At 43.9% G+C, this 26,671-nt stretch overlaps 1 protein-coding gene across 4 annotated transcripts in view; it reads left to right on the top strand.

Annotated features, from left to right (window-relative positions):
• Positions 1-26,671, top strand: part of EMP3 (epithelial membrane protein 3 (MAM blood group)) — a 164,749-nt gene that overhangs the window by 115,984 nt on the left and 22,094 nt on the right. For all 4 annotated transcript variants that reach the window (XM_073571157.1, XM_073571158.1, XM_073571159.1 and 1 more), the window contains one exon: positions 25,746-25,845. In XM_073571157.1, coding sequence (XP_073427258.1) covers positions 25,768-25,845 — 78 coding nt within the window. In that variant the 5' untranslated portion in view covers positions 25,746-25,767. The remainder of the gene's footprint in view (positions 1-25,745; positions 25,846-26,671) is intronic.

Below are 26,671 nucleotides of genomic sequence, written 5' to 3'. Positions count from 1 at the left end.
CCTTCAGTGTTTTGAGGAATGCACACGGCTGGTAAGCGCAGACGACGCCATCATAAGCATGAGCATCCCAGTTATGCGTCTGCTCATGCAAAGTTTGACGCACATTAAGGATCAGGCGTCTGCAGAAGAGGAGGAGGAGGAGGGAAGCCTTGATGACAGTCAGCCATTGTCTGGTCAGGGAACTGTTCTGGACGAGGTGGAGGAAGAGGAAGAGGAGGAGGAGGAGGATGAGGGGAATGATTATTTTGGGCAGGAGGATGCTTCTCAGGGGACAAGAGAAAATGTTGGCTGTTATGAATGAGTCACCGTAGGAGGCAAAAACAGAAATACTAGCTAAGTCCAGAAAACCAGAGAAGTTGGCAGCTATCAGATTACAGACCCCTGAACCTATCAACAACTAGCAGTAGCTGTGGGGGGTTCCTACGGTGCCCTAGACCCCTCGATCACAGCCGGAGAACTACATAGCCTAAAGACAGAAAGGGAAATCTAAACTGCCCCAGAGCAGACCCCAAAGCAATAGGCAGCCCCCAACATACAATGACGGTGAAGCAAGATGAAAAAACACTAACACAGATAGAAAGATAGGCTGAGCAAACGATGGGGCCCAAGCTAACTACATAGGACAGGATAGAAAAGCTGCTGTCTGTAATCCGCCAAAACCCTATCAAAACAAGAGCCAACAGCTGATAGGGAAAAAAGCCCTGAAGACGCTAGGCTTCAAAAAGACTATATCAGTACTCAGGTATTTTCTGAAGACAGAGCAAAAAGGAATTCAGCACACCCCAGCAGGGAATGGCAGAAATCCAGAAAAACAAGGAAAAACAAAACCAAAACACAAATGCAAAAAACAGAGCAGAAAACTTAGCTTTTGAGGAGCAGGAATCAGACTGGTCTCCTAGAATCCCTCAGAGAGATCACTAGCAAGGCAGAAGGGCGTCGGCTGCCTTATATCCAGTCAGCAACTCCCATCACCCAGTCATCATCATCCTGCCCAGATGCTTGGTAATCAGCCTTACTACCTTCCTTCACCAGAAGAGGGAGTTCATCAGACCTCAATGGTGAAGGGGAAAATGAACTCACAACAGTTGGCATTCCAAGGTCAGGTACAGTGTTTGTGCGTGACTGTAGGGATGTGGATTTGCCAGAAAGTGCTCCTCCAGCCAGCAGTGGCAGTGCAGCATTGACACCTGGAACATTGGCCCACCATTGGCACCTTTAACTCTGGAGAATAGATCCGAAGTCAGGGGTAACGGATACTGATATTTAATAGTAATTTTGTTGAGGGCACGATAATCAATACAAGGCCTTAAATGAACCATCCTTTTTGGCCACGAAAAAAAAACCCAGCACCTAAGGGTGAAGAGGATGGTCTAATATGACCCTTCTCCAATGCCTCCTTAATATAGGATCGCATAGCCTCGTGCTCGGGTACAGATAAATTGAAGAGCCGACCCTTGGGAAATTTACACCCCGGGCTCAGTTCAATTGCACAGTCATAACTCCTATGAGGAGGCAAAGACGCAGACTCATTCTCACTAAATACATCATGAAAATCCGCCAAATAGTCAGGAACATCATGCGACTGAGGTGAGGTGGAAAAAACCGGAGCCTCACTAAGGGCACACCGACAACCCCAACTCACCACAGACACAGATTTCCAATCCAAAACTTGATTATGAATTTGCAACCAGGGAAACCCCAGAACAATGGTATCATGCAAATTATGCAACACCAAAAATCTGCAATTTTCTTGATGGTCTGGGGCGACCCGCATTACCACCTGGGTCCAAAACTGAGGTTTATTTTTCGCCAAAGGAGTAGCATCAATCCCCCTCAAAGGGATAGGCGTCCGCAGAGGTGTCATTGGAAATCCACAACGTTTAGCAAAATCCAAGTCCATTAGGTTCAGGGCTGCTCCCGAATCCACAAAAGCCTTGGAGGAAAATGTAGACAGGGAGCAGATCAGAGTACTTGCCAGAAGAAACTTAGGTTGAACACCACCCACAGAAAACGTGTGTGCAAAGCGTTTCTCTCGTTTAGGACAGACAGAAATAATATGCGAGGCATCTCCACAAAAAAAACACAGCTTATTACGCCTTCTGAACTCCTGACATTGCTCCCTGGACAAAACTCTATCACATTGCATAGGTTCAGACACTTGTTCAACAGGTGGCAACACCTCTCGTGCAGTCCTGCGTTCACGTAAACGCCGATCAACCTGAATGGCTAATGACATAGAATCAAGACCAGAGGGAACAGGAAATCCCACCATAGTATCTTTTACAGCTTCTGACAAACCCTTCCGAAAGAGAGCTGCCAAGGCATTATCATTCCAGGTAGTAAGGACCACCCACTTTCGGAATTTTTGACAGTACAATTCTGCAGAATCTCGACCCTGGCTCAATGCCAACAGGGTCTTTTCAGCCTGATCAATAGCATTAGGTTCGTCATACAACAACCCCAAGGCTTGAAAAAATGCGTTCACATTAGTCAGAATAGGATCATCTGGTTTCAAAGAAAACGCCCAATCCTGGGGATCGCCACCCAGCAAAGAGATGACAATTTTAACCTGCTGCGCGGAGCTCCCTGACGAGTTAGGCTTCAAGGCAAAAAATAATTTACAATTATTTTTTGAAATTCAAAAATTTAGACCGATCCCCAAAAAACACATCAAGAGTAGGGATCTTTGATTTCGCAGCATGTGAATGAGCAAGATAGGTGGAAATTCCCCGCACTTCCGCAGCAAGCTGCTCCACACGATCAGACAATTGCTTTATCTCCATTGAGAGAAAAAAAAAATTCCCCCTACGGCCTCAGAGATATAGAGGAAAAAATATACACACTTTTTTTTTTTTTTACAATTCTTTCCTGCTATTGAGTGCCCTAGGATCTGCGGTATGGCTGGTGATTCTGTTATGAATGAGTCACCGTAGGAGGCAAAAACAGAAATACTAGCTAAGTCCAGAAAACCAGAGAAGTTGGCAGCTATCGGATTACAGACCCCTGAACCTATCAACAACAACTAGCAGTAGCCGTGGGGGGTTACTACGGTGCCCTAGACCCCTCGATCACAGCCAGAGAACTACATAGCCTAAAGACAGAAAGGGAAATCTAAACTGCCCCAGAGCAGACCCCAAAGCAATAGGCAGCCCCCAACATATAATGACAGTGAAGCAAGATGAAAAAACACTAACACAGATAGAAAGATAGGCTGAGCAAACGATGGGGCCCAAGCTAACTACATAGGACAGGATAGAAAAGCTGCTGTCTGTAGTCCGCCAAAACCCTATCAAAACAAGAGCCAACAGCTGATAGGGAAAAAAGCCCTGAAGACGCTAGGCTTCAAAAAGACTATATCAGTACTCAGGTATTTTCTGAAAACAGAGCAAAAAGGAATTCAGCACACCCCAGCAGGGAATGGCAGAAATCCAGAAAAACAAGGAAAAACAAAACCAAAACACAAATGCAAAAAACAGAGCAGAAAACTTAGCTTTTGAGGAGCAGGAATCAGACTGGTCTCCTAGAATCCCTCAGAGAGATCACCAGCAAGGCAGAAGGGCGTCGGCTGCCTTATATCCAGTCAGCAACTCCGTCACCCAGTCATCATCATCCTGCCCAGATGCTTGGCAATCAGCCTCACTACCTTCCTTCACCAGAAGAGGGAGTTCATCAGACCTCAATGGTGAAGGGGAAAATGAACTCACAACAGTACCTCCCCCTTGAGGAGGGGTCACCAAACCCTCATCCACGCCACCAGGGCGATCAGAGTGAGGCCGATGAAAGGCACGCACCAATCTTTTGGCATGAATATCAGAAGCAGAGACCCAGGAATTATCCTCCTGACCATAACCCTTCCACTTAACCAAATACTGGAGTCTCCGTCTAGCCAGACGGGAATCCAGTATCTTCTCTACCTCATATTCCATGTTACCTTCAACCAATACAGGGTCCGGAGGTGCCACCCCAGGAACTACTGGTTCAACAAACGTCTTCAACAAGGACTTATGAAACACATTATGGATATTAAATGTGACAGGAAGAGCCAAACGAAAAGAGACCGGATTAATAATCTCCAAAATCTTGTAAGGTCCAAAAAATCTAGGCTTAAACTTAGGAGAAGTCACCTTCATAGCTATATTTTTTGATGATAACCAAACCATATCACCAACCTTAAACTGGGGACCAATGGTCCTATGTCGGTTGGAAAACCGCTGGGCCTTTTCCTGGGAGAGAGATAACTTATCCACCACTTGGTCCCAGATCTGGTGCATTCTCTCCACCACAGTGTCAACACCTGGGCAGGCAGAAGGCTCCACCTGCCCTGAAGAAAATCGAGGATGAAACCCAAAGTTACAAAAAAAAGGTGACATCAAAGTGGCAGAACTAGCTCTATTATTTAAAGCAAATTCGGCCAAGGGCGGAAATGAAACCCAATCATCCTGATCAGCGGAAATAAAACATCTCAAATACCACTCCAAGGTCTGGTTTGTTCTCTCCGTCTGCCCATTGGTCTGAAGGTGAAAAGCAGAGGAGAAGGACAACTGAATTCCCAGCTTGGAATAGAAAGTCCTCCAAAATCTAGACACAAACTGAACTCCTCTGTCAGATACAATGTTCTCAGGAATCCCGTGCAAGCGAACCACCTATTGGAAAAACAGGGGCACCAACTCAGAGGAAGATGGCAACTTAGGGAGTGATACAAGATGAACCATCTTAGAGAACCTATCACAAATCACCCAAATAACAGTCATTCTCTGAGAGACAGGCATATCGGAGATGAAATCCATTGAAATATGGGTCCATGGCCTCCTGGGGACCGGCAAAGGCATCAACAACCCACTAGAGCGAGAACAAGGTTTAGACCGGGAGCAAGTCCCACAGGACTGCACAAAATTCCTGACATCACGAGACAAGGCGGGCCACCAAAAAGACCGACTCACCAGATCTCTAGTACCAAAAATACCTGGATGACCAGCCAATGCAGAGCAATGAACTTCAGACATCACTCTCTTCTTCGACTGGTCAGGAACATACAACTTTCCACTGGGACAACGCTCAGGTTTGTCCTCCTGGAACTCTTCCAGAGCACGTCTCAAATCGGGCGAGATGGCAGAAAGAACCACCCTTTCGCCTAAGATGATAGCAGGCTTGGTCACCACAGGAGAATCAGCAAAGAAGCTCCTAGAGAGAGCGTCAGCCTTGACATTCTTAGTGCCAGGAAGAAAAGAGACCACAAAATCAAAACGTGTAAAAAACAAGGCCCACCTAGCCTGTCTAGGGTTCAAGCGTTTGGCCGACTCCAGGTAAGTCAAATTCTTGTGGTCAGTGAGGACCACGACTTGATGTTTAGCTCCCTCCAACCAATGTCTCCACTCCTCAAATGCCCATTTCATGGCTAACAGTTCCCGATTCCCCACATCATAGTTACGTTCAGATGGAGAGAACTTTCGGGAAAAGAAAGCACAGGGATTCATTTTAGATGTTACAGGATCCTTTTGGGACAAAACAGCTCCTGCACCAATCTCAGAAGCGTCCACCTCCACCTGGAACGGGAGTGAAACATCAGGTTGCCGCAAAACCGGGGCAGAAGTGAATCTTCGCTTCAGCTCCTGAATGGAAGAAACAGCCTCCGGAGACCAATTCAACACATCAGCACCCTTCTTAGTCAGATCAGTCAATGGCTTGGCACTACTAGAAAATGTTGCTATAAATTTCCAATAAAAATTAGCAAAACCCAAAAACTTCTGGAGGGCCTTCAAAGAAGTCGGCTGAACCCAATCATAAATGGCCTGTACCTTGGCCGGGTCCATTTCAATAGTTGACGGAGACAAAATAAATCCCAAAAAAGAAATCCTCTGTACCCCAAAAAGGCATTTTGATCCTTTGACATACAGGGAATTCTCCCTCAAGATCCGGAACACAGTCCGAACATGTTCCACAAGGGAATCCAAATCCTCGGAGAAGATTAAAATATCATCCAGATAGATAATCAAAAATTTATCCACAAAGTCTCGGAAAATATCGTTCATGAAGCACTGGAAGACAGAAGGGGCATTAGTGAGCCCAAAAGGCATCACCAGGTACTCAAAATGTCCCTCCGGAGTATTAAACGCCGTCTTCCATTCATCCCCATGCTTAATGCAGATAAGATTATACGCCCCCCTGAGGTCAAGCTTGGTAAACCAGCAAGCACCTTTAACTCTGGAGAATAGATCCGAAGTCAGGGGTAACGGATACTGATATTTAATAGTAATTTTGTTGAGGGCACGATAATCAATACAAGGCCTTAAATGAACCATCCTTTTTGGCCACGAAAAAAAACCCCAGCACCTAAGGGTGAAGAGGATGGTCTAATATGACCCTTCTCCAATGCCTCCTTAATATAGGATCGCATAGCCTCGTGCTCGGGTACAGATAAATTGAAGAGCCGACCCTTGGGAAATTTACACCCCGGGCTCAGTTCAATTGCACAGTCATAACTCCTATGAGGAGGCAAAGACGCAGACTCATTCTCACTAAATACATCATGAAAATCCGCCAAATAGTCAGGAACATCATGCGACTGAGGTGAGGTGGAAAAAACCGGAGCCTCACTAAGGGCACACCGACAACCCCAACTCACCACAGACACAGATTTCCAATCCAAAACTTGATTATGAATTTGCAACCAGGGAAACCCCAGAACAATGGTATCATGCAAATTATGCAACACCAAAAATCTGTAATTTTCTTGATGGTCTGGGGCGACCCGCATTACCACCTGGGTCCAAAACTGAGGTTTATTTTTCGCCAAAGGAGTAGCATCAATCCCCCTCAAAGGGATAGGCGTCCGCAGAGGTGTCATTGGAAATCCACAACGTTTAGCAAAATCCAAGTCCATTAGGTTCAGGGCTGCTCCCGAATCCACAAAAGCCTTTGAGGAAAATGTAGACAGGGAGCAGATCAGAGTACTTGCCAGAAGAAACTTAGGTTGAACACCACCCACAGAAAACGTGTGTGCAAAACGTTTCTCTCGTTTAGGACAGACAGAAATAATATGCGAGGCATCTCCACAAAAAAAACACAGCTTATTACGCCTTCTGAACTCCTGACATTGCTCCCTGGACAAAACTCTATCACATTGCATAGGTTCAGACACTTGTTCAACAGGTGGCAACACCTCTCGTGCAGTCCTGCGTTCACGTAAACGCCAATCAACCTGAATGGCTAATGACATAGAATCAAGACCAGAGGGAACAGGAAATCCCACCATAGTATCTTTTACAGCTTCTGACAAACCCTTCCGAAAGAGAGCTGCCAAGGCATTATCATTCCAGGTAGTAAGGACCACCCACTTTCGGAATTTTTGACAGTACAATTCTGCAGAATCTCGACCCTGGCTCAATGCCAACAGGGTCTTTTCAGCCTGATCAATAGCATTAGGTTCGTCATACAACAACCCCAAGGCTTGAAAAAATGCGTTCACATTAGTCAGAATAGGATCATCTGGTTTCAAAGAAAACGCCCAATCCTGGGGATCGCCACCCAGCAAAGAGATGACAATTTTAACCTGCTGCGCGGAGCTCCCTGACGAGTTAGGCTTCAAGGCAAAAAATAATTTACAATTATTTTTTGAAATTCAAAAATTTAGACCGATCCCCAAAAAACACATCAAGAGTAGGGATCTTTGATTTAGCAGCATGTGAATGAGCAAGATAGGTGGAAATTCCCCGCACTTCCGCAGCAAGCTGCTCCACACGATCAGACAATTGCTTTATCTCCATTGAGAGAAAAAAAAAATTCCCCCTACGGCCTCAGAGATATAGAGGAAAAAATATACACACTTTTTTTTTTTACAATTCTTTCCTGCTATTGAGTGCCCTAGGATCTGCGGTATGGCTGGTGATTCTGTTATGAATGAGTCACCGTAGGAGGCAAAAACAGAAATACTAGCTAAGTCCAGAAAACCAGAGAAGTTGGCAGCTATCGGATTACAGACCCCTGAACCTATCAACAACAACTAGCAGTAGTCGTGGGGGGTTACTACGGTGCCCTAGACCCCTCGATCACAGCCAGAGAACTACATAGCCTAAAGACAGAAAGGGAAATCTAAACTGCCCCAGAGCAGACCCCAAAGCAATAGGCAGCCCCCAACATATAATGACAGTGAAGCAAGATGAAAAAACACTAACACAGATAGAAAGATAGGCTGAGCAAACGATGGGGCCCAAGCTAACTACATAGGACAGGATAGAAAAGCTGCTGTCTGTAATCCGCGAAAACCCTATCAAAACAAGAGCCAACAGCTGATAGGGAAAAAAGCCCTGAAGACGCTAGGCTTCAAAAAGACTATATCAGTACTAAGGTATTTTCTGAAGACAGAGCAAAAAGGAATTCAGCACACCCCAGCAGGGAATGGCAGAAATCCAGAAAAACAAGGAAAAACAAAACCAAAACACAAATGCAAAAAACAGAGCAGAAAACTTAGCTTTTGAGGAGCAGGAATCAGACTGGTCTCCTAGAATCCCTCAGAGAGATCACCAGCAAGGCAGAAGGGCGTCGGCTGCCTTATATCCAGTCAGCAACTCCGTCACCCAGTCATCATCATCCTGCCCAGATGCTTGGCAATCAGCCTCACTACCTTCCTTCACCAGAAGAGGGAGTTCATCAGACCTCAATGGTGAAGGGGAAAATGAACTCACAACAGTACCTCCCCCTTGAGGAGGGGTCACCAAACCCTCATCCACGCCACCAGGGCGATCAGAGTGAGGCCGATGAAAGGCACGCACCAATCTTTTGGCATGAATATCAGAAGCAGAGACCCAGGAATTATCCTCCTGACCATAACCCTTCCACTTAACCAAATACTGGAGTCTCCGTCTAGCCAGACGGGAATCCAGTATCTTCTCTACCTCATATTCCATGTTACCTTCAACCAATACAGGGTCCGGAGGTGCCACCCCAGGAACTACTGGTTCAACAAACGTCTTCAACAAGGACTTATGAAACACATTATGGATATTAAATGTGACAGGAAGAGCCAAACGAAAAGAGACCGGATTAATAATCTCCAAAATCTTGTAAGGTCCAAAAAATCTAGGCTTAAACTTAGGAGAAGTCACCTTCATAGCTATATTTTTTGATGATAACCAAACCATATCACCAACCTTAAACTGGGGACCAATGGTCCTATGTCGGTTGGAAAACCGCTGGGCCTTTTCCTGGGAGAGAGATAACTTATCCACCACTTGGTCCCAGATCTGGTGCATTCTCTCCACCACAGTGTCAACACCTGGGCAGGCAGAAGGCTCCACCTGCCCTGAAGAAAATCGAGGATGAAACCCAAAGTTACAAAAAAAAGGTGACATCAAAGTGGCAGAACTAGCTCTATTATTTAAAGCAAATTCGGCCAAGGGCGAAAATGAAACCCAATCATCCTGATCAGCGGAAATAAAACATCTCAAATACCACTCCAAGGTCTGGTTTGTTCTCTCCGTCTGCCCATTGGTCTGAAGGTGAAAAGCAGAGGAGAAGGACAACTGAATTCCCAGCTTGGAATAGAAAGTCCTCCAAAATCTAGACACAAACTGAACTCCTCTGTCAGATACAATGTTCTCAGGAATCCCGTGCAAGCGAACCACCTATTGGAAAAACAGGGGCACCAACTCAGAGGAAGATGGCAACTTAGGGAGTGATACAAGATGAACCATCTTAGAGAACCTATCACAAATCACCCAAATAACAGTCATTCTCTGAGAGACAGGCATATCGGAGATGAAATCCATTGAAATATGGGTCCATGGCCTCCTGGGGACCGGCAAAGGCATCAACAACCCACTAGAGCGAGAACAAGGTTTAGACCGGGAGCAAGTCCCACAGGACTGCACAAAATTCCTGACATCACGAGACAAGGCGGGCCACCAAAAAGACCGACTCACCAGATCTCTAGTACCAAAAATACCTGGATGACCAGTCAATGCAGAGCAATGAACTTCAGACATCACTCTCTTCTTCCACTGGTCAGGAACATACAACTTCCCACTGGGACAACGCTCAGGTTTGTCCTCCTGGAACTCTTCCAGAGCACATCTCAAATCGGGCGAGATGGCAGAAAGAACCACCCTTTCGCCTAAGATGATAGCAGGCTTGGTCACCACAGGAGAATCAGCAAAGAAGCTCCTAGAGAGAGCGTCAGCCTTGACATTCTTAGTGCCAGGAAGAAAAGAGACCACAAAATCAAAACGTGTAAAAAACAAGGCCCACCTAGCCTGTCTAGGGTTCAAGCGTTTGGCCGACTCCAGGTAAGTCAAATTCTTGTGGTCAGTGAGGACCACGACTTGATGTTTAGCTCCCTCCAACCAATGTCTCCACTCCTCAAATGCCCATTTCATGGCTAACAGTTCCCGATTCCCCACATCATAGTTACGTTCAGATAGAGAGAACTTTCGGGAAAAGAAAGCACAGGGATTCATTTTAGATGTTACAGGATCCTTTTGGGACAAAACAGCTCCTGCACCAATCTCAGAAGCGTCCACCTCCACCTGGAACGGGAGTGAAACATCAGGTTGCCGCAAAACCGGGACAGAAGTGAATCTTCGCTTCAGCTCCTGAATGGAAGAAACAGCCTCCGGAGACCAATTCAACACATCAGCACCCTTCTTAGTCAGATCAGTCAATGGCTTGGCACTACTAGAAAATGTTGCTATAAATTTCCAATAAAAATTAGCAAAACCCAAAAACTTCTGGAGGGCCTTCAAAGAAGTGGACTGAACCCAATCATAAATGGCCTGTACCTTGGCCGGGTCCATTTCAATAGTTGACGGAGACAAAATAAATCCCAAAAAAGAAATCCTCTGTACCCCAAAAAGGCATTTCGATCCTTTGACATACAGGGAATTCTCCCTCAAGATCTGGAACACAGTCCGAACATGTTCCACAAGGGAATCCCAATCCTTGGAGAAGATTAAAATATCATCCAGATAGATAATCAAAAATTTATCCACAAAGTCTCGGAAAATATCGTTCATGAAGCACTGGAAGACAGAAGGGGCATTAGTGAGCCCAAAAGGCATCACCAGGTACTCAAAATGTCCCTCCGGAGTATTAAACGCCGTCTTCCATTCATCCCCATGCTTAATGCAGATAAGATTATACGCCCCCCTGAGGTCAAGCTTGGTAAACCAGCAAGCACCTTTAACTCTGGAGAATATATCCGAAGTCAGGGGTAACGGATACTGATATTTAATAGTAATTTTGTTGAGGGCACGATAATCAATACAAGGCCTTAAATGAACCATCCTTTTTGGCCACGAAAAAAAAACCCAGCACCTAAGGGTGAAGAGGATGGTCTAATATGACCCTTCTCCAATGCCTCCTTAATATAGGATCGCATAGCCTCGTGCTCGGGTACAGATAAATTGAAGAGCCGACCCTTGGGAAATTTACACCCCGGGCTCAGTTCAATTGCACAGTCATAACTCCTATGAGGAGGCAAAGACGCAGACTCATTCTCACTAAATACATCATGAAAATCCGCCAAATAGTCAGGAACATCATGCGACTGAGGTGAGGTGGAAAAAACCGGAGCCTCACTAAGGGCACACCGACAACCCCAACTCACCACAGACACAGATTTCCAATCCAAAACTTGATTATGAATTTGCAACCAGGGAAACCCCAGAACAATGGTATCATGCAAATTATGCAACACCAAAAATCTGCAATTTTCTTGATGGTCTGGGGCGACCCGCATTACCACCTGGGTCCAAAACTGAGGTTTATTTTTCGCCAAAGGAGTAGCATCAATCCCCCTCAAAGGGATAGGCGTCCGCAGAGGTGTCATTGGAAATCCACAACGTTTAGCAAAATCCAAGTCCATTAGGTTCAGGGCTGCTCCCGAATCCACAAAAGCCTTGGAGGAAAATGTAGACAGGGAGCAGATCAGAGTAATTGCCAGAAGAAACTTAGGTTGAACACCACCCACAGAAAACGTGTGTGCAAAACGTTTCTCTCGTTTAGGACAGACAGAAATAATATGCGAGGCATCTCCACAAAAAAAACACAGCTTATTACGCCTTCTGAACTCCTGACATTGCTCCCTGGACAAAACTCTATCACATTGCATAGGTTCAGACACTTGTTCAACAGGTGGCAACACCTCTCGTGCAGTCCTGCGTTCACGTAAACGCCGATCAACCTGAATGGCTAATGACATAGAATCAAGACCAGAGGGAACAGGAAATCCCACCATAGTATCTTTTACGGCTTCTGACAAACCCTTCCGAAAGAGAGCTGCCAAGGCATTATCATTCCAGGTAGTAAGGACCACCCACTTTCGGAATTTTTGACAGTACAATTCTGCAGAATCTCGACCCTGGCTCAATGCCAACAGGGTCTTTTCAGCCTGATCAATAGCATTAGGTTCGTCATACAACAACCCCAAGGCTTGAAAAAATGCGTTCACATTAGTCAGAATAGGATCATCTGGTTTCAAAGAAAACGCCCAATCCTGGGGATCGCCACCCAGCAAAGAGATGACAATTTTAACCTGCTGCGCGGAGCTCCCTGACGAGTTAGGCTTCAAGGCAAAAAATAATTTACAATTATTTTTTGAAATTCAAAAATTTAGACCGATCCCCAAAAAACACATCAAGAGTAGGGATCTTTGATTTAGCAGCATGTGAATGAGAAAGATAGGCGGAAATTCCCCGCACTTCCGCAGCGAGCTGCTCCACACGATCAGACAATTGCTTTATCTCCATTGAGAGAAAAAAAAAATTCCCCCTACGGCCTCAGAGATATAGAGGAAAAAATATACACACTTTTTTTTTTTTTTTTTTTTACAATTCTTTCCTGCTATTGAGTGCCCTAGGATCTGCGGTATGGCTGGTGATTCTGTTATGAATGAGTCACCGTAGGAGGCAAAAACAGAAATACTAGCTAAGTCCAGAAAACCAGAGAAGTTGGCAGCTATTGGATTACAGACCCCTGAACCTATCAACAACAACTAGCAGTAGCCGTGGGGGGTTACTACGGTGCCCTAGACCCCTCGATCACAGCCAGAGACCTACATAGCCTAAAGACAGAAAGAGAAATCTAAACTGCCCCAGAGCAGACCCCAAAGCAATAGGCAGCCCCCAACATATAATGCCAGTGAAGCAAGATGAAAAAACACTAACACAGATAGAAAGATAGGCTGAGCAAACGATGGGGCCCAAGCTAACTACATAGGACAGGATAGAAAAGCTGCTGTCTGTAATCCGCCAAAACCCTATCAAAACAAGAGCCAACAGCTGATAGGGAAAAAAGCCCTGAAGATGCTAGGCTTCAAAAAGACTATATCAGTACTCAGGTATTTTCTGAAGACAGAGCAAAAAGGAATTCAGCACACCCCAGCAGGGAATGGCAGAAATCCAGAAAAACAAGGAAAAACAAAACCAAAACACAAATGCAAAAAACAGAGCAGAAAACTTAGCTTTTGAGGAGCAGGAATCAGACTGGTCTCCTAGAATCCCTCAGAGAGATCACTAGCTTAGGCAGAAGGGCGTCGGCTGCCTTATATCCAGTCAGCAACTCCCATCACCCAGTCATCATCATCCTGCCCAGATGCTTGGTAATCAGCCTCACTACCTTCCTTCACCAGAAGAGGGAGTTCATCAGACCTCAATGGTGAAGGGGAAAATGAACTCACAACAGTTGGCATTCCAAGGTCAGGTACAGTGTTTGTGCGTGACTGTAGGGATGTGGATTTGCCAGAAAGTGCTCCTCCAGCCAGCAGTGGCAGTGCAGCATTGACACCTGGAACATTGGCCCACATGTGCGATTATGCCTTGCGGATCCTAAAAAGGGATCCCCGCATTGCCAAAATAATGAGGGATGACGACTCCACGCTGCAAAGGCAAATTACACAACATCATGCCACAGGAGAACCTAGAGACAATATTGGCTAACAAACAAGCAACTCTGGTAAACAGTTTGAGGCTTTCCCAGCACACAGTAGTGATGCTGGTTCTCCCACGAGCCGTAGTGGGTACAATGGAAGAGGTGTTCGTGGTGCACACAGCCGAAGTGGCGTTGGAGACAGGGGTTTGATGACCATGTTGTGGAATGATTTCTCAAGTACCGCTCACATGATTGCTAATACTGCATCGATTAAAAGTGACAGGAGACAGCAGTTGTCAACTATGGTTACAAACTACTTCTCCTCCCATATCGATGTTCTCCCTCACAGGTCATTCCCCTTTGACTATTGGGCCTCTAAACTGGACACCTGGCCTGAATTGGCACAATATGCCTTACAGGAGCTCACTTCCCCTGCTGCTAGTGTGTTATCTGAAAGAGTCTTCAGTGCTGCTGGATCAATCCTCACAGAAAAAAGGACCCATCTGTCGACCCAAAATGTTGATGATCTATCCTTCATTAAAATGAACCATGCATGGGTTTCAAAGGATTTTGTCCCACCTTCCCCTGATGACACGTAGGTTGCCAGAAAACTGCCTCGCTTTTGTCCTCCTCTTCCTCGGACTTGCCCAATTCCGCCCTTTGCAGCAGCTGAATGTCCAGCCAACACATCAACATATGCCATTTTTTAAACCTCCCTAAGTGGGCTGCCCACCCACCCCCCAATGGCTGGGGTCAACACCTGGTGCACCCGGGCAAGTGCCGTTGCTCTGAAAAGGTGGATGGGCCCACTGGTGGCTGACGGCACTGGCATAGGGCCCCTCATAGTACAATACAGTGTCTCTGACGGTGGGGGGGTCTTCTCACCCTCAGACACACCAGCGTACTGAGGGGCCCTGTGCCAGTACCGTTGACCACGAGTGTGCCCCCCCTGCTTGGTCATGGCCACAGCTCTTGCTAGTTGCAATACTTACCTCTCCCTGCTCCACCGCTGTGTAGTCTGGGCAGTTAAATTCTTCACAGGGATGGCCACTAGAAATTTGGTGTATTGATCGATGATGGTTAAGATGTAGCCATGGCCTGTCCTGCTGGCCTCTACCTTCAGATGATCAATGGCTACCATTTGTAATGGACGTCAACTTACAAGCGGATGCAGTAGTGCTTTATGATCACCTTTCACAGTTGTGATAGTCACAGATGTGTGACATTCCTGCCACCATTTTTCAATGTCTCCTCTCATGCCAATCCAATAGAATCGCCTACGGCCTGTGGCTTCTGTCTTTTGCACTCCAAAATGACCAGACACATCATGATAGGCAGTGAGGACCATGTCTACATCTCTCCCTGTGATCACAATTTAACGGAGACGAGTAACGGTGATGTGATCCACGCTACTGCGATAAAGCAATCCTTTCTTCACAAAGAACCATTTTCGCTGTCTCCACAGACACAGTAATTGAGGGTCTGCATCGCCCCTGCAACATCTACCGGGAGGTTTTCCCGCAATGAGTAATTCCCAAATTTCTGCTAACACTCGACTTTCCGTCTGTACTTGTATCCATGTAGCTTCCAGTAGCGGAGAGTCTGGACTGGCTTACTGAGATTGAAATATATACGAAGATTTAAAAGTACCACAACACTGTATACTGTTGTACACTACGACTACCTTTCCCTTTTTCTACTCTTTAAATTCTGGTGTAATACATAGTGAGCCTGTGAGTGTCTGTGTCTGACTCCGGAAGTATAGGCGGAAATTAACAATTACCCCTAGACTGGATACACCTGGTATGTGCTGATACAGTACCTTTGTTCAAAATTCTGTATTACGGTATCATCCATAGTGAGTGAGCGTGTGTGGTTTACGCCTTCTATATATACGGTGAATCGGAGATACCAATTTTTACCCTATATTCGATATAGCTTGTATCTTGTTTTACAGTACCTTTGTTCGACATTTAGTATAACGGTGAAATCCATACTGAGTGAGCGTCTGAGAGTGACTACCGGACTATGTATACAGAGATTTCAATTGTACCCTATAATATATATACTTGCTATCTTGTTATCCAGTACCTTTTTTACAACATTTTTTATTATGGTCAAACCCAGATTGAGTGAGCGTCTGAGGGTGACTCCGGAAATATATACCGAGATTTCAAATTTGGCCGACACTGTATACAGCTGTACGCTTCTGATACAGTAACCTTTTTAGCTATTTAGATTCTGGTGTAATCCATAATGAGCCAGTGAACGTCTCTCTGTTATTCCGGCAATATATTAGGAGCTTAAAGATTGCCCCAACACTGTATACAGCTGTACGCTTGTGTTACATTACCCATTTACAGCTTTTCATATTCTTGTGTAATCCATAATGGGCCTGAGAGCGATTGTGTCTGCCTCCTGAAATGTTTACGGAGATTCAGAATGTTTACACTATACTATATATACCTTGTATCTGGTGATGCTGTACCCTTTTTCAACTTTTTATTTTATTGGGTAATCCATACTGAGACTGTAAGCGTCTGTGTATGCCTCATGAAATATACATTGAGATTTACTGTTATCCATAGACTGTATAGAGCTGTACGCCTCTGATACAGTACCATATATCTGCTGGTATTTTGGGTCCATTTTCAAAAACATGAGGAAGTATGGTGGAAGAGGATGTGGATGTGGGCGTGGAGGGCCACCTGGTACTGATGGTGGTGGTGCATCTGCTGGTAGTGCCAAAAACACAATAGCAGCTAAGGCAGGAGGTGTTGAGCCTGCGTCATGGTGTAGCTCTGGAAGGCCTGGAAGGCTCCGTTTTCTGAGAGTAGGTAGACTGCTTTTAAAGCCAGAGCATCAGGAACTGTTTTTGGCTTACATTGCTGAAACAGCCTCCAGCTCTATCGCCTCCTCTTCTGAAGTTTAAAAAAATGCAAGCACTGAGACGTAAGTGCAGGCTTCTGGTCAGGAGCAACCTCTTTCCTTGTGTCCTTCACCCACACCAAAAGTGAAAGAAGCGGCAGCACACACTTCAGATTACTCCATGGAGCTCTTTTCACATACCATGCCTGGGTTAATTAAAATGGGGCCCATCATATACTTGAGCATTACAAATGGGGGACATCAGACACTGGAGCAGCATTTATGGGGCCCATTATATATGGAGCATTATTAGGGCCTATCATACACTGGAGCATCATCCATGAGGCTCATCATATACTGGAGCATTCCAGATTGGGGACATCAGACACTGGAGCAGCATTTACGGGGCCCATGATACACTGGAGCATGAGTAATGGGGCCCATTATATATGGAGCAATTATTAGTGCCCATCATACACTGGAGCATCATCCATGAGGCCCATCATATACTGGAGCATTCCAGATTGGGGACATCAGACACTGGAACAGCATTTACGGGACCCATTATACACTGGAGCATGAGAAATGGGGCCCATTATATATGGAGCATTATTAGGGCCCATCATACACTGGAGCATCATCCATGAGGCCCATCATATACTGGAGCATTCCAGGCTGGGGACATCAGACACTGGAACAGCATTTATGGGGCCCATTATACACGAGCATTAGAAATGGAGCCCATTATATATGGAGCATTATTAGGGCCCATCATACACTGGAGCATCATCCATGAGGCCTATCATATACTGGAGCATTATGTGTAGCTCATCATATACTGTATGGAACATTATATGTGACCAATTACTCTGTATGGAGAAATATATGGGGCTCATTATTCCGTATGGCGCACAATGTGGTGGCCATAATACTGTATGGAGTAATATACTGTCCTTTATTTGAGCTATTGTACAATTTAAAATAGGTCAGTCATGTCATGTAAGCAGTGAAGTATTTGTCATTGTACTATACCTATATTTCTGTGCCGTATCAGAGCATCATGAGTTGTGGTACGTGTTAAAGGGGTGCACTGACATTCTTTGGCCCAGGGCACACAAAAACCTGGAGCCAGCCCTACCCCCCCACAACTTTAACCAAATAAGCCCCAGTTTTCAATGCGTAACTATTAATATGAAGTAAATTAAGGTTGACAAGCTTCAGTAATAAGAATTGATGTTTTTAGCAGTAAAATGGGCACTGTAGGTGTGTTTACTGTCCTCCACTCCCTGCCGACTTTGCTTCCCCATTGACTTGCATTGGATTTCGTGTTTCAGTCGGCCTCCGACTTTTCCCTATAGTCGGCCGATTTCATTCGACATGACTTATGCGAAAGTCGGGTTTCATGAAACTCGACTCGACCCTAAAAATGGCAAAGTTGCTCATCTCTAGCCATTACCTCTTGTGATCCTAAGACTCCTTAAATGGGTTGTTCACTAGTAGGACGACCACCTCTTGATCTAAATGTTTGGCCCCCGATAAAATAAAAAAAGCCTATACTCAGCTCCCGTGCTGGTGCCATTCCATTGGTGTTGGCACTCATATTCCCAGGTCTCCCATGCTGTTGTTGAGACAGGTTACACCAGTGCCCAATCAGCACTGGCGTCACTGTCCTCGCTTTGTACAAATTGAACATGAAGAGTTAGTCCGGGTGGCCGCTGATCTCTGACATCCTCTTCATGTTTAATTTGTAAGAAGGAAGAGACAGTGATGCCAGCGCTGATTGAGCGCCAGGCTCACGTGTTACAACAGCCACACGGGAGACCTGGGAATGCGAGTACCGACACCACGGGAATGGCAACAGCATGGGAGGTGAATATAGGCTTTTTTATTTTATCGGGGACAAACATTTAGATCAAGAAGGAGTTGACCTGTTTCCAGATCAAGAGTGACCAGAGTTTGCTCTTATTTTATTCCTTATGCATCCCTGAGTTTTCCATTTTTTTTTTACTTTTTTTATCCGCCGTTCGATTGAAGAGATGTGAACCTTTTTATTTAGTTGTGATTTTTATTGTCTTTACTAAGGGGGCGTGGCTCACAGGGTAATTATGCAGAGCAGTCTACAGACACGCCTCCAGACTATGCTGTGAGCAGCGCCTTCTTGTAAAGACTATAAAAATCAGTACTAAATAAAAAGTCATAGAATCATAGAATCATAGAATCATAGAATCGTAGAGTTGGAAGGGACCTCCTGGGCCATCTGGTCCAACCCCCTGCTCAAAGCAGGATTCGCTAAATCATCCCAGTCAGATGTCTGTCCAGCCTCTGTTTGAAGACTTCCATTGAAGGAGAACTCACCACTTCTCGTGGCAGCCTGTTCCACTCATTGATCACTCTAACTGTCAAAAAGTTTTTTCTAATATCTAATCTGTGTCTCCTCCCATTCAGTTTCATCCCATTGCTTCTAGTCTTTCCTTGTGCAAATGAGAATAAAGTTGATCCTTCTACAATGTGACAGCCCTTTAGATATTTGTAGACAGCTATTAAGTCTCCTCTCAGTCTTCTCTTTTGCAAACTAAACATTCCCAAATCCTGCAACCTTTCCTCATAAGACAGGGTTTGCAGACCGGTCACCATTCTGGTCGCTCTTTTCTGAACTTGCTCCAGTTTGTTGATGTCTTTTTTAAAATGTGGTGCCCAAAACTGGACACAATATTCCAGATGAGGTCTGACCAAAGAGGAGTAGAGGGAAATAATGACTTCACGTGATCTAGACTGTATGCTTCTGTTAATACATCCTAGAATTGCATTTGCCTTTTTTGCTGCTGCATCACACTGTTGACTCATATTCAGTCTGTGATCTATTAGTATACCCAAGTCTTTTTCACATGTGCTGTCACTTAGCCCTATTCCTCCCATTCTATATATGCTTTTTCCATTTTTATTGCCCAGATGTAGTACTTTGCATTTCTCCCTGTTAAAAACCATTCTGTTAGTTGCTGCCCACTTCTCCAGTTTATTTAAATCTTTTTGAATCCTCTCTCTCTCTTCTCTAGTATTAGCTATCCCTCCTAGCTTTGTGTCATCAGCAAATTTAATCAGTTTACCCTCAATTCCTTCATCTAAATCGTTGATAAAGATGTTGAACAATACAGGGCCCAGGACAGAGCCCTGTGGTACCCCACTTGAGACATTCTTCCAACTGGATGTGCAGCCATTTACGACCACTCTTTGGGTCCGATCACTAAGCCAGTTATGAATCCACCTAACAGTTGCCTTGTCCATTCCATACTTAATCATTTTTTCAATAAGGATTGTATGAGAGACTTTGTCAAATGCTTTGCTGAAGTCAAGATATACTATATCTACAGCATTTCCTTGATCCACCCAATCAGTGATACCGTCATAGAAGGAAATTAAGTTAGTCTGACATGACTTATTAGTTACAAACCCATATAGTTACAAAGTCCTATATCTTTGGAACAGTATGGTGCATTTAAAAAAAACAAAAGCCAGAATACTCAGAGGAGCGGCGGGAATGAAATAAGAGGAAAAAACCTTCACTTTTGATCTGGTGACAGATCCACTTTAAATGTCAAACTAATGACATTTGTAGTGGTTAATGCCACATCCTTTTCTTACAAAGTCTCTGAGGCAGGAACATGCGTTATATAACATAATGTACCCAATAAAATACTTTATTAATAATATCAAAAGCCTTCAGAAACGTCAAGTCTTTATATGACCACAGAACCCCTTGGAGACATCAGAATACATATTTGGGAGTACGTTATTCCGTATTTACTAATCAAATACTAATGTCTTAGCTCTAAGTAGCTGCCATGTATCTGTAGCATAAATGGACACTATTTTATATTTCTCTTCGCCTTCACAAACCAAATATGATTGGCATACATGAACAGCTCAGTGAATGGTAGCTGTGTAGCAGAACAGGGGAGTTTCTAAACTTAACAGTTTTCATGCGAGGAAAGTATGACTGTTTGTCAATTGCTCCACTGTTTACTGTAATGAAGAAGGAATGACTCCTGATATCGAGCCAGATGACGCCAAATGTGCCCAAGGCAGAGACGTTTACTAGAATATTCAGGGTTCACAGTCATATCCATCACTGACGAACAGAACATAAACTCTTCTTACAAAATGCGATCATTCACCATACATAATTTACATTTAATGGTTGTATCAGAGATACAAATCTATTTAGGCTAGGCGTAGCTAGGAATTCCTTAAAGGGGTTGTACAAGACTTTGACATTGATCACCTATCCTTATGATAGCTCATCAATGTCTGATCAGTGGGGGTGCAAAATTCGGCACCCTCCGCCAATCAGCTGTTCCCAGTGTTGGAGGCTGGAACTGCTCATGTACAGAGCTGCACAGCTCCACTGACTGTATAGTGGCCGTGTTCAGGTACTGCATATCCTCACACTATTCAAATCAAAAGAGAGCAAGTGTGCAATACGTGGTCACTGCCACTATTCCATCAACTGAGCTGTGCAGCATCATAATTGAGCAGTTCTGGCCGCTGCCACCAAGAACAGCTGATCAGCGGGGGTGCCGGCTGTCGCACGCTCACAAATCAGACATTGATGACCTATTCTAAGGGAAAGACATCAGTGTTAAAGTCCCAGACAACCCCCTTTAATCACAGGCAAATATTCAGTTTACTACTGCCCTAGCTCAGTATAGAAATACCAGGCTCATAAAAAAAAAAAAATTGTTGGTGCCCCAAGATGCTCAGCACCCAAGTCACATGCCCCCATATCCCTTCAAGACACATTTTACATCTAGGACACTGAGGACCAGTGTACATGGTACCAAGAGATAGGTGAGTAGATGCAACTGGCCTAAGTTTTCAAGAAAATCATGAGCGATTTTGAAAAATCATTGGAGAAAACAATCTTCCAAGTTCCTCACCTCTAATACCTGGCTGCTATTCCTCATAAGTCTCCGGTTCTGGAAGTCGGTGGGGGTTCTAGTGGTTATCAATCTGACATATATCACCTATTTAGTAGATAAGTAATCATTTTCTTAAGCTGGAAAGACTTTTTAAAGGGGTTGTCTGACAGTAGTATATCTATTTTTTAGGCAAGGAATGATTAAAGATAATAAACTGAGGTATGCTCACCTTCTTGCCCCCCCCCCCACAAATCATGTGGCAAGGTTTATTAAGGGGTCGATATTGACTTTTGGGATTTCTACCCCCAATAGGTGGCACTAGAGTTCCAGTTCGCTTCCTCTCTGAAGAGATTATTTGCATATTTACATTCAGAGAGAAGCATTGCATGGCCTTTAAGTCTCCTTACACTGACTTGGCAATTTCCAAATGCAGAAACATTCCCCCTTAGACTCCACTTCTAATGGTGAAAGACATCCTTTTGAAAAGGTGTAGTTAAAATCCACAAAATGATCTGAAATGTGCATAGATTTTTCCTAAACCCCATCCAGATGCATTGTAACATTTTGTATTGCTGATTGAATGTGCAGAACTAGTTCTAAAATTCTGCAGCAAATATGTGTGAACATGGTCTTACGCTTCTCTGAGAGGTTCTGGAGTAGTTAAGTCATCATTTATCATAAGTTATTTCAGACCGTGATGATCTCATCCTGTGTCTGAAGTTGTGGGCAGAGGGGTGTAACATTGGCATAGAACACAGAAAGAGGAAAACACATTTCCAGAGGGATAAACAGGACCAAGGAGGAGAGCCATGGAGGAGAGGACACAGAGGAGGCCGAGGAAGAATGTGGTGACCATAACCCTCAGAACTTCCTAGTCCAGATGTGTGGGTGCACTGCAATAGATAGTGCTGTGTATGTAGTCACAGAAAGTAATCCACCACCGTCCCTCAGATCTAGCATGTTCTGAAATCATAAAACCCCATTTATATTGGGGGTATAAGGTCACCTGTGCCCAAAGGAAAAAAAGAATAATTTCTAGAAAATGATGATATTTTGGCCAGAAGCTGTGTATGGATACAGCATCCTGAGTGCAAGTTGTGGCCACTCAAAGTAATGACATGAATTTCTCTGTAAGATGGAGGCTTGGGTCCATGTTCACATAGTCTGTTCAGAAACTGCACAACATTAATTGCATCTTATGCTTTTGTAGCCGGCTACCTTGTAAAACTTGGATTCATGCTGTCTAATAGAAAGTGACATTTGTGAGTCTCACTGTATTAAAGCTCCATAGACTAACACCAGGTGGTTTAGAAAGTTACACTGGAGATTACGTTAAGTGATTAGTATTTTACTGATCATGTAATGTATGATAGATTGGAATAACTAGTTACAAGTCTGGATCCACCAGAAAAAATGACTCTGAAGACCATCCCACCATCTATACAAAACATGCCAGGGAATCTGGGAAGGGAATCTGTAAGCAGGATTTCATACCCAAAACTATCTATATGTGCATGTAGCTCTTTCAAAGACAAGTTCGGCTCTTCACATGGTCAGTCTGTTAATCCATTACTGATAAATCAGCATTTGAATTGATATCCAAATGAGGCTGAAGTACTGTGGTAGATCTGAAACCTCTGTCACTCCAGGTCTAGTGCCTGCCGAGCACCACTTCCTACTGCTTGACTGCAGCCTTTTATAGATCTAAAGCTTTTGTCACTCCAGCTCTATTCCTCACCAAGCGCCGCCTCCTCCTGCTTGTGCCTTCAGGCAAAGGAGCTGTCGGTCAAGCAGGAGAAGGCGGCGCAGCATAGGGAATAAAGCTTGAGTGACAGAGGTAAAGGTATTGCTGGATTAGTCTTTGAAAGAAACTCACCGAAATGGACATCAGATTCAAAAAACATCACAGAAAAAAGGCAACCATATTTACAATCACCAGGTCACAATACTAGTGCAGTGCAGGATGCAGCAGACCCCCATGTTAAAGGAGGAGGCAGCATAGGCGCAATATACTTAAGAAACAACCACTCCACACACCTACCATTCATGGGAGCAACCATATCTGTGTGAATGGTGCCTGATGCAAACCTTATCTGTTTGGATTTATAATATTAGGAAACCACCCCCTCCATGAATATGCATATGCAGGGGATGACTTACCATTAGTGCAACCCGTGCAGCCGCACAGCAGTCCAAGATGTAAGGGGGCCACTTCCTCCTCCAAAGCAGGTGGAATTGTGTATTATGATGAGCAATTGGACTGCAAAGAGGGCCCATATACTGTTCTTGTACAGGACTCTCTTCTGTCCGTGTCCACTCCTGGGCATATGAGTGAGGGTTTCATCAGTATTTTGCACTACGCTGTCTCTGTCGTTATCATGGGGATTTGCTGTATCCTGAAGTGCAGAAATATTATTACCCGGAGCTGGTAAATATGGTTGCCCTTTTTCATGTGATGTTACTTTCTATTTTTCTTTTTTCTCTGAAAGATCTGCATGCACACAAAAATAATAATAATAATGCCACAGAACTTCTCGGTGGGTGTTTATGTTTTCTCTTCTGATGCTGTCCAATCAAAACTTGGCCACACCCACAGAGAGGTTTTGTAGTATACGCCCAGTTGGTTGACTGGAAAATGTGTATAATTATTTTCAAGGGGTATAACTTTGGAATAAAGAGGCACAAAAGGAAAAGAAAAACTGTTCAAGAATCAGTTGAGCAGTACCAATTGGAGGAGATTCTCAGGTCAAAATTTAAAAAATCCAGTGAAGATCTCCTTTAACTAAATTGTTGCAACATTGCACACAAAAAACATATCAACAATAAGGTTCAAGTGGTTATTTGAGAATCAGTCGATTAGAAATAAACCTTAGTGGAAAGTAATTGACTCAAGTCCAAATAGAGTTGTGTTCTCATGCGTCTTTGGGGCTTATAATTACATCTGCACATGGGTGGACCAGAAGACAAAAGATACTCTGATATTGTGGGTGTTTGTATCTTGACAGGAAAGCTGAAATACACAGAATTGGATTTTCCCATTTCCCTACCTGTGGTATTACACTACTGTCACGGGTTTACCGCGACAAAGAGGAGCCAAAAGATCGCAGCATTTGATTTCTCCTACTCCTGCACTGATTAGAAGCACTTCACCTTCATATTAAACGGTGCAAATTTCTTTTAGCAGTGCAGGGGTTAATCTGCTCAGTTGAAAGCTCCTGCATCATTTAGGTTCTCAGCTGTGCACTGTTAGCCACTCCCATTTCCTATATAATCTGGGTCTTGGCTAGCACTCATTGTCAGAGTAGCTTATGCTGCATGGCTGGAGGTTGTTGGGTGTTGATATTAGAGTAGGTGTTTGGTGGATTTATCTGTGACTGTTGCTAGGTTTTAGGTGCATGCTAATTTCCCCTCCTTCTTCTACCTTGGTTTAACCCCATCCTCCATTGCCTGTTGTTTACCTTTGTTGTTTATGTGTGTATAATTGTATGATTGGTATTTTTCTTTATCTTTGTTCATATTATCTTGTTAGTCTGGTTGATGTATTATGGTACACTACTAATCCCATCTTACCTGAGTGGGGGAGGGTACAGACTGAGGGAAGATTCATGAGCTAGGGCAAGGTACGTGGCCCCGGTGTTTTCACCATCAGAAGTAATCCGGAGAACAGAGCAAGCTAGGGTGCCTCTAGCGTTAGAGACAGGAAGGAGCACCTGACAACAGAGCTTCAAAGGGAACAATTCTAATATTAGAGAATAATCGTAAATTCACTAATATTAAGTAGGACATTTCACTAAAAGTTTTAACAGTCACTTAAAAATTGTGTTGCAATGTATTTATAAATAATAGTTTTAAGATTTAATCATGATATGTTTAGCAACTAGGAAAGAACAAAAGACTTCTTCAATCAGATGACTACATGACATAAAGTTATATAATAATAGTCCCTATTTATATAGGGCCAAAATCTCCTGAAGCACTTTTCGAATTTGCAAAATGTGATGGTGATAGCACATATAAGGTGTCTGGGTTTTTTTGTCTGCAAGTTTCTTCATGATTTTTACAATATGTACTAAGCGGTCACTTATCATTGTTTTTCTGCAGGTTTCTTATAAAGGATCAGAAAATGAGTCTTCTGCTCTTTGGTATAACTGCCCTACACATCATCATCTTGATCATTCTCTTTGTTGCCACCCTTGACAGCGTAAGTAAATCAATCTAAACAGAATCAACCTGCAGAACGTAGAACGATACAATAAGCTAAACCTAGGGACAATTATTTGTCACCAGTGCTGTCATGGAACAAAAAATTGGATATGCCGTACCTTATGACAAAAAAACATTCTTCCCATTCATTTTAATGGATGCAGAAGAATTGTTATTTCATCCGGTACTTGCTAGTTAAAATAATGTTAGTCTGACATGGTCTTGATCCATGAAATCCTCCATGCCATCACTTTCAATATTAGTAAATGGAAAGGATGAATATAGCAGAATGTTGTATGCAACCTGTTCCTGCCCATCTTTTATTATGAAGAATCAATCAGAAGGAGCTGCTCACAGACCCTGAGTGAAGGAAGATTCTCCTGCGAGTGATATCAATGTAGGATTCTTTTATTCGTTGAACTCTATAACACGTTTCTGCCCAATTTGGGATATTCATCAGAGCTAGCTCAAACAGGCAGATATTCTTATGATTTTCTCCATTTTTGAGTCATACGCGACTCTTCAAATTTTAATGGTTCTTTGAAAAATGTTAATGAAGAGATTCATGTGGCACGAGGAATCTTAGTGTTTTGCTGCTGTCTTGCATTCCATATTTAATATAGCACTTATAACCATGCCACACAGTAGTGTTACTGTAAAGGCGTTTGTTAAAACATTTATGTAAAACATCTGGAATATGCACCATCATAGTGTTAATCATTGCTCGTAATACAGTTACTAGGAGTTAGATATCCTTACATTTTTACGGTATTTTTGCATTTCGAAAAAGGTCCAAGGATATAGGCACATGGTAATATTACATA

Source organism: Dendrobates tinctorius, unplaced genomic scaffold (genome assembly GCF_039654945.1).
Source record: "Dendrobates tinctorius isolate UK_male_01 unplaced genomic scaffold, ASM3965494v1 ptg000028l, whole genome shotgun sequence".
NCBI classification, from domain to species: domain Eukaryota; kingdom Metazoa; phylum Chordata; class Amphibia; order Anura; family Dendrobatidae; genus Dendrobates; species Dendrobates tinctorius.
The sequence above is the reverse complement of the archived record's forward strand: the minus strand, read 5'-3'. Positions and strand labels throughout refer to the sequence as shown.